Source organism: Anomaloglossus baeobatrachus, chromosome 7 (assembly GCF_048569485.1).
Source record: "Anomaloglossus baeobatrachus isolate aAnoBae1 chromosome 7, aAnoBae1.hap1, whole genome shotgun sequence".
NCBI classification, from domain to species: Eukaryota; Metazoa; Chordata; class Amphibia; order Anura; family Aromobatidae; genus Anomaloglossus; species Anomaloglossus baeobatrachus.
The window spans coordinates 70,648,940-70,664,758 of NC_134359.1; the positions used below are offsets into that span (position 1 = coordinate 70,648,940).

The following is a 15,819-nucleotide window of genomic DNA, read 5'->3' on the forward strand; positions in this document are numbered from 1 at the left end:
ATGGGGCCATACAGCAGGATGGGGCCATACAGCAGGATGGGGCCATACAGCAGGATGGATGGGGGTATATAGCAGGATGGATGGGGGTATATAGCAGGATGGATGGGGGTATATAGCAGGATGGATGGGGGTATATAGCAGGATTGATGGGGGTATATAGCAGGATGGATGGGGGTATATAGCAGGATAAGGGCATATACCAGGATGGCAGTATATATCAGGATGGGGAGCATATAGCAGGATGGGGGTATATAGAAGGATGGGGGTATATAGCAGGATGCAAGTATATAGCAGGATAAGGGCATATATCAAGATGGACTACATATACAAGGCAGGAGGATCATTACCAGGATGGGGTACCTTAGCAGAGAATTTGGGGACATTACCCCCATAACAGTGTCAGCAGCAGATGCTCGCCCCATAGCAGTGTGTCATGACCACATTTTTTGCTTAAAATTTTATTTTCCTATTTTCCTCCTCTAAAACCAGGGTGCATCTTATGGTCCGGTGCGTCTTATAGTCCGAAAACTACGGTAGGTAGTATGATAAAGTGAGTTTTACGTTCTACACAGCGGCCTGGGCTCTTATATACAGAATGTTAGAATGCCATACATAAAAGAGCCCGGTGGTGGTGGCCGCAGGTTATAGTCACCAAATTTCCTTTAAGTCAGGAAATGTGTGTGAGCATGAGATTTCTGGAATCTCATTGGTTTTGCTGGTACTGTAAAAGCAGCGCTTTATTAGCATGGACTTGCATAAAACCAATGGAAAAAAAAAGATGCAAAACTGCCATGTGTGAACATAGCCTTAGGGGTATGTTTCCGGTAACAGGTCTGATACTATTGAATTAGTGCTGTCAACATCAGCCTGTTTAGGGACCCAATAATAGAATCAGGGTGCAAATTTATATAGTTATTTCCAGGAGGAATAACAGAGGAAAGTCACAAAGCAAGGTTTTAAGAGAAGATGCTCCCGAGTCGATAGGATATGCAGAATACAAGTACCGTATTTTTCGCTTTATAAGACGCACTTTTGTTTCCCCAAATTTTGGGGGAAAGTAGGGGGTGCGTCTTATAAGCCGAATATACGGGGGGGGGGGTGTGTGTGTATATATATATATATATATATATATATGTACACTGCAGGGTCCAGGGGAGGTGGGGACGCTGCTGGGGGCAGATGAACGCTGCGGCGGCAGCGTTTGATATCCTGCTCCCGCTCATAGAATATGCACAGCCGCTGTCCATCTCCAATGGTGCTGAAATCGCACTCAGTGAGGGGCTGGGGGAGCGGTGCATATTATATGAGCCTGCGCCCCCCTGTGATTGCACATGCTCCCCCTGTGTTAGATTTGGCCCCCAGGCTGCTGCTCATTCTAAAATAAAAAAGCTTTACTTACCCCCTCCAGCGTTTCTCCCCGGTGTCCCTGCTTCCACTGTGATCAGGCACGCAGAGATCTCAGTCTGCTGTGCCGATCACATGACCGCACTGAGAACCAGGAAGTAAGGAACAGAAGCACGGAGGGAGACAGGAGGGAGATCAGCGCTGGAGGAGGTAAGGAAAAAGAGAATTTTGTTTACTTACCGTAAATTCTTTTTCTTATAGTTCCGACATGGGAGACCCAAACCATGGGTGTATAGCTTCTGCCTCCGGAGGACACACAAAGTACTACACTAAAAGTGTAGCTCCTCCCTCCGAGCATATACACTCCCCGGATGACAAATCCAACCAGTTTAGTGCCAAAGCTGAAGGAGGACATCCACCCATAAGTAGAGATAGAGTAAAACTCGGAATAACCGGAACGTCTGTCTACAACAACAGCCGGTGAAAACACACGGAACAAGAAAGCTGCCAACAGGCAACAGGGAGGGTGCTGGGTCTCCCATGTCGGAACTATAAGAAAAAGAATTTACGGTAAGTAAACAAAATTCTCTTTTTCTTTATCGTTCCTTATGGGAGACCCAAACCATGGGACGTCTCAAAGCAGTCCATGGGTGGGAAATAAACAGAAACTGAGAAGTAGGCGAAACCTAACTTCACAAATGGGCGACAGCCGTCCGAAGGATGCGTCTGCCCAAGCTCGCATCTGCCGAAGTATGAGCATGCACTTGGTAGTGCTTCGAAAGGGTGTGCAGACTAGACCAAGTGGCAGCCTGACAGACCTGCTGAGCCGTAGCCCAAGAGGCACCGACAGCTCTGGTCGAGTGCGCCTTAATCCCTGGCGGGGGAGGCATCTGAGAACATAGGTAGGCATCGGATATGGCCGACCTAATCCAATGAGCTAGGGTCGGTTTAGAAGCCGAGAGACCCTTGCGCTGACCTGTGGTCAGCACAAAAAGAGAGGTGCACCGCCTAAAAAAACAGCGGTGCGTGACACATAGATCCGGAGCGTCCGCACCAAATCTAAAGCATGCAACGCTTTCTCAAAGCGATGCACAGGGGCCGAACAAAGGGAAGACAATGAAATGTCCTGGTTAAGGTGGAACGGAGACACCACCTTAGGGAGAAGGCCCGGAGTTGGATGGAGAACCACCTTGTCTTGGTGAAAAAAAACAAAAAGGGTGACTCCGAAGAGAGAACAGTCAAATAAGAGACTCTCCTGAGAGAAATTATGGCCACCAGAAAAACCACTTTCTGTGAAAGACTAAACAACGAAACCTCCCTAAGAGGCTCAAAGGGGGGTTTCTGTAAGGCCATGAGGACCAAAGAAAGGTCTCAGGGATCCAGAGACCGCCGGTAAGGCGGAATGATGTGAGATGCGCCCTGCATGAAGGTGCGCACCTGGGCCAGTCGGGCGATACGCCGCTGACAGAGCCGAGACCTGTCCCTTGAGGGAATGAGGGACAGACCTAGCTGCAGGCCGGACTGTAGAAAGGACAGGATGGTCGGCAAGGAAAAAATGGCCAAGGAGCATGGCCGGAAGAACGACACCAGGACAGGAAAATTCTCCAAGTCCTGAGGTAAAACCTGGCCGAGGAAGACTTCCGAGCCTGAGTCATAGTGAAGATGACCTCGGAAGGAATGCCTGAAGCCATAAGGATTCAGGGCTCAAGAGCCACGCCGTCAATCTGAGAGCCGCAGAATTGTTGTGGAAAACGGACCCTCTGAGAGAACGTCTGGCCGGTCCGGGAGATGCCACAGCACCTCTACGAACAGACGGAGCAGGTCTGGGAACCAAGCTCGCCTGGGCCTGGGGCGATGAGTACGACCCGACGGCCCTCCATTTTGATCTTGCGCAGGACTCTGGGCAAGAGAGCTAGAGGGGGAAACACGTAGGCCAGACGGAACTGGGACCAATCTGGAACCAGTGCGTCCGCTGCCAAGGCTTGAGGATCGTGGGAGCGAGCCACGTAAACCGGGACCTTGTTGTTGTGCCGGGATGCCATTAGATCCACTCCCGGAGTGCCCCGCCTGCTAAATTGACCGGAACACTGCCGGATGCAGGGCTCACTCGCCGCTGTCCACGGTTTGACGGCTGAGATAATCTGCCTCCCAGTTCTCTGCGCCTGGGATGTGGACTGCGGATATGGTGGACTTGGAGTCCTCCGTCCACTGAAGGATATGTTGCACTTCCAACATTGCTAGGCGGCTGCGAGTCCTAGGACTACAGACCTGATTTCCAGCACATTGATCGAGAGGGCTGATTCGGACGGAGTCCAAGTGCCCTGTGCTCGGTGGTGGAGAAACACTGCTCCCCAGCCGGATAGACTGGCATCCGTGGTGAGAATCACCCATGACGGGGCCAGAAAGGAGCGTCCCTGGTACAGAGAGAGGGGCCGAAGCCACCACTTAAAGAGAGCTCCTGGTCTGTGGCGACAGAGCCACCAGCCTGTGCAAGGAAGAAGTCCCTTGTCCCAACAGCGGAAAATATCCAGCTGTAGGGGACGCAGATGGAACTGGCAAGGGGAACCGCTTCTATTGACGCCACCATCTGACCCAGCACCTGCATGAGGTGCCTGATAGAATGACGGCGGAGCCTCAGCAGAGAGCGAACCGCCAGATGAAGAGACTGCTGTTTGACTAAGGGCAGCTTCACAAGTGCCAGCAGAGTCTCGAATTGCATCCCAAGGTACGCAAGTTCCTGGGTCGGGGTCAGAGTGGACTTGCAAGCGTGGCGAGAGTGAGCGAGACACTCCGCTGACAGTCTGCACTGGATGAAGCCCTGACTAGAAGGGCGTCCAGGTAAGGAATCACTACCAACCCCTGGAGGAGCAGAACCGCAACTGGTGAATACACGAGGGGCCGTGGCTAACCCAAAGGGGAGAGCCACGAATTGGAAATGTTCCTCTCCGATTACAAAACGTAGCCAACGCTGGTGTGAAACTGCGAATGGCACATGCAGAGAGACATCTCTGATGTCGATGGATGCTAATAAATCTCCTTGGGTCATTGACTGATCGCAGAGATTCCATGCAAAATTGCCGCACCTGAACATGCTTGTTGAGAAGCTTGAGATCCAGGTCGGAAAGCACCGTCCTTTTCGGGGACTAGGAAGAGATTTGAGTAGAAATCTCAGAACCGTTCCCAGTCGGGAACTGGTACAATTACTCCATTGGCCTGCAAGAATGCCACGGCCTGTGAGAAGGCGGCGGCCTTGGAGCAGGGGGGAGTCGTCAGAAAAAATCTGTTTGGCGGCTGAATAGAATTCTATTCTGTAGCCGTGGGAGATGGTAACCCACACCCACTGATCGAAGACGTGTTGAAACCACACGTCGCCCAAGAGGGAGAGCCTGCCACCGACCAAGGACGTTACTGGCGCGGCCAGATAATCAAGAGGAGGCTGCCTTGGTGGCAGCAGCTCCTGCCGACTTAGGACGCGGCTTCATGCGCCAGTTGGTTTACGGACCTTGGCTGAGTTAGTGGACGAGGCCGAGGGCTTAGAGGACGACCAGTTAGAGGAAACGAAAGGAACGAAACCTCGACTGGTTCCTGCCCTGGAAGGTTTCCTGGGTTGTGGCATGGAAGTACTCTTCCTGCCAAAAGCTTCCTTAATAATTTCATCCAGTTGTTCACCGAATAGACTGGTCCCAGCAAAAGGGAGTCCAGCAAGGAACTTCTTAAGAAGCATCTGCCTTCCACTCTCGAAGCCACAGGAACCTGCGGATAGCGAGGGAAGTAGCCGAGGCCACCGCAGTGCGGTGACAGTCTCCAGCTATAGGATGAAAAGACTGAAGCCTGGAAGTTAAGGCAACCAATTCGGGCATAAAGGCCCTGGTGAGGGAATGCATCTCCTCCCGAGAAGCAGAGATGGCTTTGAGAGCCCGCACTGCTGCAAAAGATGGGGAGAACGAGGCCCCTGCCGCCTCATATATAGATTTGGCCAGAAGGACAACCTGGCGGACAGTGGGATCCTCAGAGAGGTGCCGTCAGCCACTGATACAACTGTCCGGGCTGAAAGTCTAGACACCGGAGGGTCCACCCTTGGTGAATGAGCCCACTCCTTGACCACCACTGGTGGAAGGGGGAAACAGTCATCAGAACCACGCTCTGGGAAGCGTCTGTCAGGACAGGCTCTGGGCTTGGTCACAGTGACCTGAATGCTGGAGTGGATAAGGAACACACTCCTTGTTCTCTTAGGCAAGGTATACTGATGCTTTTCTGCCAAAGAGGGGTGCTCCCCTGATACAGGCGGATTGAGGTCCAGTACAAATATAATGGACGCAATCAAATCATTAGCAACTGCGTCACTTTCGGACAGATCAATGGGGTACATGGAGAGCGTCCGAGCCCCCAGTAAGGCATCCTCCTTGTCCTGCGAGTCAGCTCGTGAACCAGAGCTGCGGGGCGAGGAGGGAAAGGGGACCCTGCGTCTCCATTTTAGGAGGACGGGCTCCCAGATGAAGAATCCTCTGTGAGCTTTGCTGAGCGAGCCGTAGCAGCAGAAGCGCCCTGAGAAGGGGGCTGATGCATGCTCAGCAGTGTCCGGGACAGCTGTCCCCTGGAGAGAGGGATTCTACCCCGGAGCCGGAGCAGCCGGAGGGACCACTGGGGATAAGCCTCCAGGCTGAGGCACCACTATGTCAGAGCAGGCATCACAATGTGGTTATGTGCTCGGTACAGACAGTACGAGTCAACATGCGGTGCATAATAAAAAACAGCCTTGCAGCCCTGCACTGATATGAGACATGCTGCAGAAGTGGGGGCTCTGTCCAGAAAGACCCCCAGCAGAGTATATAAACAGAGTATATAAGCAGCAGCACAACCAGAGGTTGTGGCTTGCCAGACCGTTTAACATAACAACTCTGTGTCTCCAGATTCCCCAGAAGTGGGGGCTTTTTGGAAAAAAAACCCCAGCAGAGTATATAAACAGAGTGTATAAGCAGCTGCACCACCGGAGGTTGTGGCTTGCCAGACTGTTTAACATAGGGGCATCTCTGTGCCCTCCAGATCCCCCAGAACTGGGGGGCTCTGTCCCAGGCCCCCATTTGTCACAATGTGTTTGCAGACATTGATCTCTGTGCCCTAGAACGCTGAGAAAATGGCGTCCGCAGCGAGGAGAGGGGGCGGGGCCTACTCTGAGAGCAGGACGGAGGGCAAATGAGGCATACAGGGGAGGGAATCTTTCCTCAGTGAGGAATGTCCCTTCCCTGTGCTGAGCAGCCGGTGGGCGGAGCCACCCTGTCTCACTGCACTGACTGACATAGAATCGAAACTAGGCCTCAGGCGAAACCGGGGCCTAGATTTAAACATGCGGCCAGCGTGCAGGCACCATCGGCGCGGTTCTCCAGTGAAAACTGGAGAACCGGCCGGAAATGTTAAAACATACATATAACACATTCTCCCCCACAAATAAAGTACAAGGGACCCCTAGAAAGACCACTTTCTGTGGTAATAACGTCTCAGTACTTAGCTTGAGACGCAGGTGCCAGGTCCCTGGGGGGTCATCGCTCCGTCCGGCAGGATCCTGAACAGGGCTGCGGATGGAGACCGGTCTCCTGCAAAGCAGTGAGAACCGTGATGGCTCCCACTTCAAGCCAGAGCCCCAAGGGATGGCGAAGGAGCGCGGCATGTGAAGGCTCCAGCCCTGAAATCAACCTTAACAGCACCGCCGACACAGTGGGGTGAGAAGGGACATGCCGGGAGTCCAGATTGGACCCGCTTTTCTTCCAAATCTTTGAATCAAAAATCAAAAATCAGAGGATGCATGTGTGTGTGTGACCTCCTGAACACAAAGCATTGAACTGGTTGGATTTGTCATCCGGGGAGTGTATATGCTCGGAGGGAGGAGCTACACTTTTAGTGTAGTACTTTGTGTGTCCTCCGGAGGCAGAAGCTATACACCCATGGTTTGGGTCTCCCATAAGGAACGATAAAGAAAGAGGGTTTTATTTTACTATGGGCAGCAGTATGGGGGCCATATCTAACACAGGGGGACTTGTGCGATCTATAGGGGCCATGGGCAGCACCATGGGGGCGATATCTAACACAGGGGGACTTGTGTGATCTATATAGGGGCCATGGGCAGCACTATGGGGGCGATATCTAACACAGGGGGACTTGTGAAATCTATAGGGGCCATGGGCAGCACTATGGGGGCGATATCTAACACAGGGGGACTTTTGAGATCTATAGGGGCAATGGGCAGCACTATGGGGGCGATATCTAACACAGGGGGACTTGTGCAATCCATAGGGGACCATAGGCAGCAGCATGGGGGTGCTATCTAACACAGGGGAATGTGTGCAATCCATAGAGGACCATAGGCAGCACAGGGGAATGTATGCAATCCATAGGGGGCCATAGGCAGCACAGGGGAACGTGTGCCATCACAAGGGGGCTATATTCAATATAAGGGGGCCATATCCAGATTAAGGGGGCTAATTTTAGGATGGGGGGCTATGAGGGACATATACCCTATATGATTTGTTAGAGGGACACTGGCATTATAAGATGGACCCCATTTAACATTAAAAAAAAAAATTCTCTTTTCTTTCACCAAATTTGGGTGTGCGCCTTATAATCAGGTGCGTCTTATAAAGCGAAAAATATGGTATACGTGTCCGGAGAAGACAGCTGCTCTTTAAAGAACATTTCCATGAGAAAAATAAAGTAATGTCGAAAAAGTTGAGGAATTGCTACTGAGATAATGGAGGCGCATGGATCAGTGTAGAGCGCTGGCAGTAGGGTGATAAGTACAGCGGGGAAACTTAACAATACTATCGAATACATTTTGCAAAATCTGAAAATTGCCTCCCAGGAAAGCGGGGGCTGTTAAATCATTAGGGGGATTTTCAAATGAAATCGGATCCATTTATTGCAGAAAAGCACCAGCAGAGTTATGGGAACGGGTAGGCTCCATTAAGCATGTGTAGGTATAAGTACATTTTACGGTCACTGAAAGCCATTACACCAGCATTATTTTGATCCGAGCTTTTTGCCGATCGCACACATTTGAAAGCCAGACATTATTTTGCTTCTGATTTTTTTCTCTCTCTCTGCATTGAATAGGAAAAAAAATAGACCATCCAATTCAGATGAAATAACTGCATTACTATCGGATTATCAGCAGTAGGAATTGGGGAGGACGCTTCCGGCACAATGGAGAATTATTAGTGCGGGGGGTTGTGGGTATAAGTGGCTGAAGAAACAGGCAGAACTATCGGAAAAAAAAGAAAATTGCTGCTTTTATTCTGGCTTTTCAATTAAGTTGAAATGTTAATTATACTGTTCATATGTCAGATATTACAGGGTGCGCTGTCTCCTAATATACAGGTATGAGCCGCCCCTGGCCTGAGCGGCTATTCAGGAGATGAGTCTGCTATGCAATGTATCAGGGATAATAAGCATTGTGCACCATGTAATCGGAGGTACACCGGCTCCTCGCTGACGCTCCTTCCTGCGGAGACTGTCAATTTGATCCCTTGTACTCAGTTTTGGTTGGCAGACGCTGGCGCTCATATTTGTCAGCAGCTGACTGCGTCTGCCAGGAGAAAGCGAAGCGCCTAGCTGTCAACTAATCATAATGCGCTTCTAAAGGAGGGACAGCATGGAGCCGGCAGCAAAATGAGAGGCAACGGGGGCAGTGTGGGGGTGCTAGGAGTTCAAACCCCGCTAAAAAAAAATAATAAAAAATTGCATTAAAAATATATTATTACAAACTTTCTTGGTGCCCGTAAGAACGCTCAGCCGTCTTACCTGGACTGGATGGCGAGATAAATAGTTCGGCGGAAGGAAACCAGATTAATCTCGGTTTTGTCGTGAATAGTTATCTTCTCTCCTGAAACACATTATACAGAATAAATGATCAGTAACCGTCACATTTATTACAATATTTACAGATTTTTTTTTAATTACTTATAATTATCATATATATATAAAAAATATATTATAGAATTATATTATAATTATGTACTATTATTATTATTTAATTATTTTTTAAATTATTATTATCTTTAATTATTATTTAATTGTTACGTCAGCACGTGGAATGTGACGACATAACATATCCTGTCTAGTCTCAAGATATGCCTGATCGGAGTCGCCTGAACAAAGCTTCCCCCAAAAAACATAGGCCCCTTATGTCTTGGTATTAACCCTTAAGTCTATGTGCCCACGGGAGTTTGTACCTGCGGATATATCGGCAGGTATGTCCGCAGGTTTCCCGCAGCTGCTCCCCGGAATCCGCAGCGAAATAGCTGCGGTAAATCTGCGGACATTCCTGCGACTTACCTGCGGATTTCCCGCCCTGTATCTCCATAGTGGAGGGCCGAGATTTCCGCAGATATTTCCGCAGGAATAATTGACATGCAGTTACGTGCGGCTGTGGGACATCCACAGCATTTTCCGCAGCCGCATATACCACAGCATGGACACAGCACTCCCCATGTCTTATAGGATAACATGTGGGGTGTCTGTACTTGCTAAAACCTGCGGATTTATCTAGAAAATTCAGATAAATCCGCAGGTTTTCTGCGGCAAAATCCGTGGGTACATTGTCTAAGAGTGCAGACAATTTTCATTTTTCCACTTTCCATTTTTTTCTTTCTTCCAAGAACAATACATATTTTATTATTCTGCAGACAAAGCAGTATGATGAATTGTATTTTTCTTGTGTGAGTAGTTGCTGTTATCGATAACATTTTGGGGTACATACAATGTTTTGATCACTGTGTAGTGTTTTTAGGGGGCAGGGAGTGGCAACCGTAATTTTAGCATTGTGATGTTTTTTTCTCTCATTCACTATACAGCATAAATAATTTAATATCTTGATAAAGGGATGGACACAGTATGCAGACTTGCGAATCCTCAAAGTTAAAAACCAATATTGGACAGAGAAGCCCATAATACAAACAAACACTATTTTAGCCCTGTGATCAACTCCCCAAGAGACATTTGCCAATAATAAACAATTAATCTATATATATATAATTGCCTTATTCTGTCTGTCTGTCTTGCTCCAAAATTGTGTCATTACAATGACAACTGTCGGATTGGCCGCTGGGCTCGGCCTGGCCCCGCCCCCCCCACGGATTGGCCGCTCGCCTTGGCCTGGACCCGCCCCCCGCATGGATTAGCCGCTCGCCCCGGCCCTCCGCACGCATCGCCCGCTCCAGCGTACACCGGCTCCCGGTACACATGTGCAGGGAGCCGGCATACGCTGACTCCTCGCCCGCTCGCCCCCGCCACACGTTGGCACACTTGGCCCCGCCCCCGGCGGACATAACCTTGCGATGCTGGGATCGTGACGGAGCCGGTGTACGCTGGTAACCATGATACACATCGCGTAACTATAGGAAGTGCTTCCCTTAGTTACCCGATGTGTATCATGGTTTCCAGCATATACCGGCTCCCGGTACACATGTGCAGGGAGCCGGCATACGCTGACGCCTCGCCCGCTCAGCCCCGCCCCCGGCACACGTTGCCATGCTCGGACCCGCCCCCGGCGGCCCCAGCATGGGGGATGTAGCACGATGGAGAGTGTGCAGCATGGAGGATGGAGCACGATGGGGGGTGTGCAGCATGGAGGATGAAGCACGATGGGGGGTGCGCAGCATGGAGGATGGAGCACAATGGGGGGTGCGCAGCATGGGGGATGGAGCACGATGGGGGGTGCGCAGCATGGGAGATGTAGCACGATGGGGGGTGCGCAGCATGGGGGATGGAGCACGATGGGGGCTGTGCAGCATGGGAGATGGAGCACGATGGGTGCGCAGCATGGGGGATGGAGCACGATGAGGGGTGCGCAGCATGGGGGATGGAGCATAATGAGGGGTGCGCAGCATGGGGGATGGAGCACGATGGGGGGTGCGCAGCATGGAGGATGGAGCACAATGGGGGGTGTGCAGCATGGAGGATGGAGCACGATGGGGGGTGCGCAGCATGGGGGATGGAGCACGATGGGGGATGCGCAGCATGTCGGATGGAGTACAATAGTGGGTGCGCAGCATGGGGGATGGAGCACGATGGGGGGTGCGCAGCATGGGGGATGAAGCACGATGGGGTACGCAGCATGGGGGATGGAGCATGATGGGTGGTGCGCAGCATGGGGGATGGATCACGATGGGAGGTGCGCAGCATGGGGGATGGAGCACGATGAGGGGTGCACACCTCCCCCCAAAACACACACCGCCACACGCGCACCGCACAACACACCACACACACTGGGAACCACAAACACCGCCCTACACAGACACCCACACACACAGACAACGCCGCACACACACAACACCCAACACACAAACACCGCGGCACACACAAATATACGCACATACCGCGCAACACACACACTGCACAAAACATACCTCCCTCCAAAACACACACACGCACTCCACACCCACACAAACCGCGCAACACACACAGCACCACACACACAGAATGCTGCAGACACACAGCGCTCCACAAAAAACGCAACACACACAACGCAACACACATACAACACCGCTCTCACCCCCCGCCACACCCAGACAACACCCAGAACATTTACAGCCCCTACACAAACACTTGGCAACTACACACAATAACATCTATATATATATATATATAACAAAAATCATACATTAACTACACAATACGTAAATTCTAGAATACCCGATGCGTTAGAATCGGGCCACCTTCTAGTTAAATAATAAATACATGTGAATCACAAAATAAGGGTATAGTGCCTGCACGTAATAAGTCATACCACAAGTTATACTTTGAGAACAAAGAATAAGATTATATACATAAATACCATGACCATGCTCAATTCATACAATAATAGTCCAAAGGGACTTTGAACAAGGAAATTCCAAAACTAAGTATGAGTACAGAAAATATAGCAATACAAATCACTAAAGTCAAGGCCCCTAAAAAAGTACCATAGTGCAAAAGCAACCATACTCAACAATATGCGCCATTGTAAGTTCACCACTAATTGGACCATGCTACTCAGTATGCCGACGTGTTTCACCTGTGGCTTCACCAGGGGGTCACTGCGATACTTCATAATACTTAAAGGGGTTGTCCCAACTTGAGATTTAAGTCTGCACGGTATTCCAACCCCATTCCGACTAGACATGTCAACCCTTCTTCAATTCCCTTCTATTGAGTGAGATTGCGCACATCTTGCTGGCACGTGACTGCATATAGGCGAATCGCAATACAGCATCGTGCACAAGAGAATCCTGACAATGTGCATACTGCAAGAATTCAGAAGTCTACAGTCACATATAGTGACTGCAGACTTGTACCCAAGTCCAGACAATCCCTTTACTGGGAATATCCAAACAACTAACCCGCACATCCAGCAAATGTGAACAGGTGGTAGCCGAAAGAACATAGTAACTATAAAATGCATACAGCTGCACACTGAAAAGCAAAAAATGTACAAGGGAAAATATGGCACTGCATTACTGCAAAAGAGAGATATTTAGTTTATGTACTGGCCAATGCATGTAAGCCCGGAAACCAATGGCAAGGTATATCTCTGTAATCCGGGAACCTAACTTAAATGCCATTATCTAGGTTAAAAACCTACATGCCTGGGCAAAATACCACTATTTGGACTACAATACTCCATGTATGGGCAGCTAGGCTCCTGCTACAATGATTATGAACACAGCCAGGTCTTAGGGCGGAGTGCTCAGTCAGAAAGAGACTCACTACAAATATCCAAAAAACTAACCCGCACATCCAACAAATGTGAACAGGTGCTAGCCGAAAAAACATAGTAACTATAAAATGCATACAGCTGCACACTGGAAAGCCAAAAATGTACAAGGGAAAATATGGCACTGCATTACTGCAAAAGAGAGATATTTAGTTTACGTATTGGCCAATGCATGTAAGCCCTAAGACCTGGCTGTTCATAATCATTATAGTAGGAGCCTAGCTGCCCATACATGGAGGTTTGTAGTCCAAATAGTGGCATTTTGCCCAGACATGGATGTTTTTAACCTAGATAGTGGCATTTAAGTTAGGTTCCCGGATTACAGAGATTACCTTGCCGTTGGTTCCGGGCTTACATGCATAAACTAAATATCTCTCTTTTGTAATAATGCAGTACCATATTTTCCCTTATACATTTTTGGCTTGTCAGTGTGCAGCTGTGTGCATTTAAGAATCCCTTTACTGGGAACTTGTCACCAGGTTTTCGAAATATTAACTAAAAGCCACCACCTATAACTGGTCTATTTACAACAGCCCATCAAACCTGTGTATAAACAGGTTTGATGGGCGTGCTAACATGCTACTCTTTGCCCACTGCCCAGCGTCATCAGCGATGACATGTGTACCTGTGTCCATTGTCACCACCTCAGATGCTGGGTTTAGACTTCTGATCATGTGCACTCAACCTAAACCAGGCGTCATCGGAGGGGACAATGGACAAACGTGCGTAACCGCCGTTGACGCTGGTGCATTGAATAGCAAGTTAGCACGCCCCTGTGGGCATGCTAAGAGGGCAGACTAGTCGGGGGAAGTAACACCCCTGCGACTAGCCCCTGAGCTCATTAGCATATCATAAAGGATCTTTAGAAATACTTTTTCTAAAGAGCTATTTATCTATGCTACTAGATACAGGGACGGTTAGGCAGGGATTAGCAATATATACCCAGAACTGCTCGTGGTTCTGGGTGTATAGGGGACCTGACAGGTTCACTTTAAAACATGTATCTTAATATGATCGCGTATCAGTTCTCCCTTTTTCTTTTTCCAGCATTTCAATACTATAACTTGGGACATCTGCTAGACAGTGTGAACCTGAATAAACAGCGGCAGTGAGGATAGACACAAATGTGGATGGAAAAACAAAGTTGAGGCGGCCTGATGGGTGCAATGAGCTCATCCTGATTCCATATTACCTCAGCTCCTGCCTTAATTTATCTTCATAGGTTCTCGGTGCCGGTCTGCATCACACGGCATCCCTGGGCCACTTCTCTGACCCCCCTCCAGTCTGGCAGACAGGCATCTCATCCATCTCCAGCAGATTATTCACTTGTGTTAGGTCACAGCTCTGCTACAACTATGTAACACGAGTCCCCCGCACGTTTACCTCATTTTTTTTAAATCCCTGTTTTTAAATTTTCCACGATGAAGATACGGAAGGAATATAATTAATATATTTACACTTATGTAGGAAATTGAATCATCGCTTTTCCTTCTTCATTACATAAATTGCAATGCAAATAACCAAGACTGTCGACAGATAATCCAAAAAAAAGAAAATCCTGACACCTAAAAGTGAATCATTCTGTGTCCCCAGACTGTCAAAAAAACAGTCAGTCCAGCTTAACAAGAATATCCACGCCTCAGCATGATTGCAAGACTTATTAGGCAATTTGTCATACATTTTAGGTGCAACGTGTCACAAATTTGGTAAACCCTCACTTATGGAGAAAAAGAAAGGGCCCAATTCATCAAGAAGTAGTAGTTGGAATTCAAATGTAAAAGGATTCGGGATAAAGCTCATTTTTGGGAAAACACGGGTTGGGGGTAAGTATACCCCCAAGAGATGAAAGACACCCCCTCAGGAGAATCACTCACCAGACCAAGACATCTGCGACATTCCCAGGTCCTTCTGTGTTCTATAGTGGGCACTACCAGCAGGTCCTTGTGCGTTCTACATAAGTCCTCCCTTGCTTCCAGCTGGCATCTCTCCGCTCTCTCATACACACAACCATTTGCAGTAACATCACACACATCCAGTGATACCGTACTGCTTCCAGCCAGAAGGACCTGGGAAGCTGTGGAACGTTAGGACCTGCGATGGGATGCAGAGGACCTGGTCCTCAAAGCGTTCCACCGCAGGTCCTTTTAAGTGTATGTGCACATGTTTAGTGTGTGTGTGTGTGTGTGTGTGTGTGTGTGTGTGTGTGTGTGTGTGTGTACGTACTTGACCGCGAAACAGAGCTGTAGCGGTTCATGGTCTAGCGTGTGCGACTGCAGTTCTGTCTTCTCTCTTTTGGGGGTGTCCTCCCGTTGGAGCGTGACCTGCAGCATTCTTTAACTGTTTTTTTTAGCTGCATGGACATTTCATTATTAACCAAAACTAGGGTTTATTTTCGGGGGAGGGCTTATATTTAAGGCATACTCTGAAAAGGCTGAAAATTTCCGCTAGGGCTTCTTTTGAGAGAAACATGGTACGTCCAATTAGAAATGTAATCTAGTTTTCCTGATATAGCCATGTCTCTTACCTCATGCGCAGGGCACTGCAGCTTAGGCATCTACTGTATGGTTATGACCACGAGCAACTAACAGTCACTATATGAGTGTTCGCCACCATGGATACCTAAGCTGCAATACCTACACATGAGGTAAGAGACATACAGTTAGGTCCAGAAATATTTGGACAGTGGCACAAGTTTTGTTATTTTAGCTGTTTACAAAAACATGTTCAGAAAT

General features: G+C 49.0%; 1 protein-coding gene across 1 annotated transcript in view; it reads right to left on the reverse strand.

The window, feature by feature from the left end:
- The window catches only part of CWC22 (CWC22 spliceosome associated protein), a 220,920-nt gene that overhangs the window by 97,972 nt on the left and 107,129 nt on the right, over positions 1 to 15,819 (reverse strand). Inside the window, exon 12 of the mRNA XM_075318892.1 lies at positions 9,136 to 9,217. Coding sequence (XP_075175007.1) covers positions 9,136 to 9,217 — 82 coding nt within the window. The remainder of the gene's footprint in view (positions 1 to 9,135; positions 9,218 to 15,819) is intronic.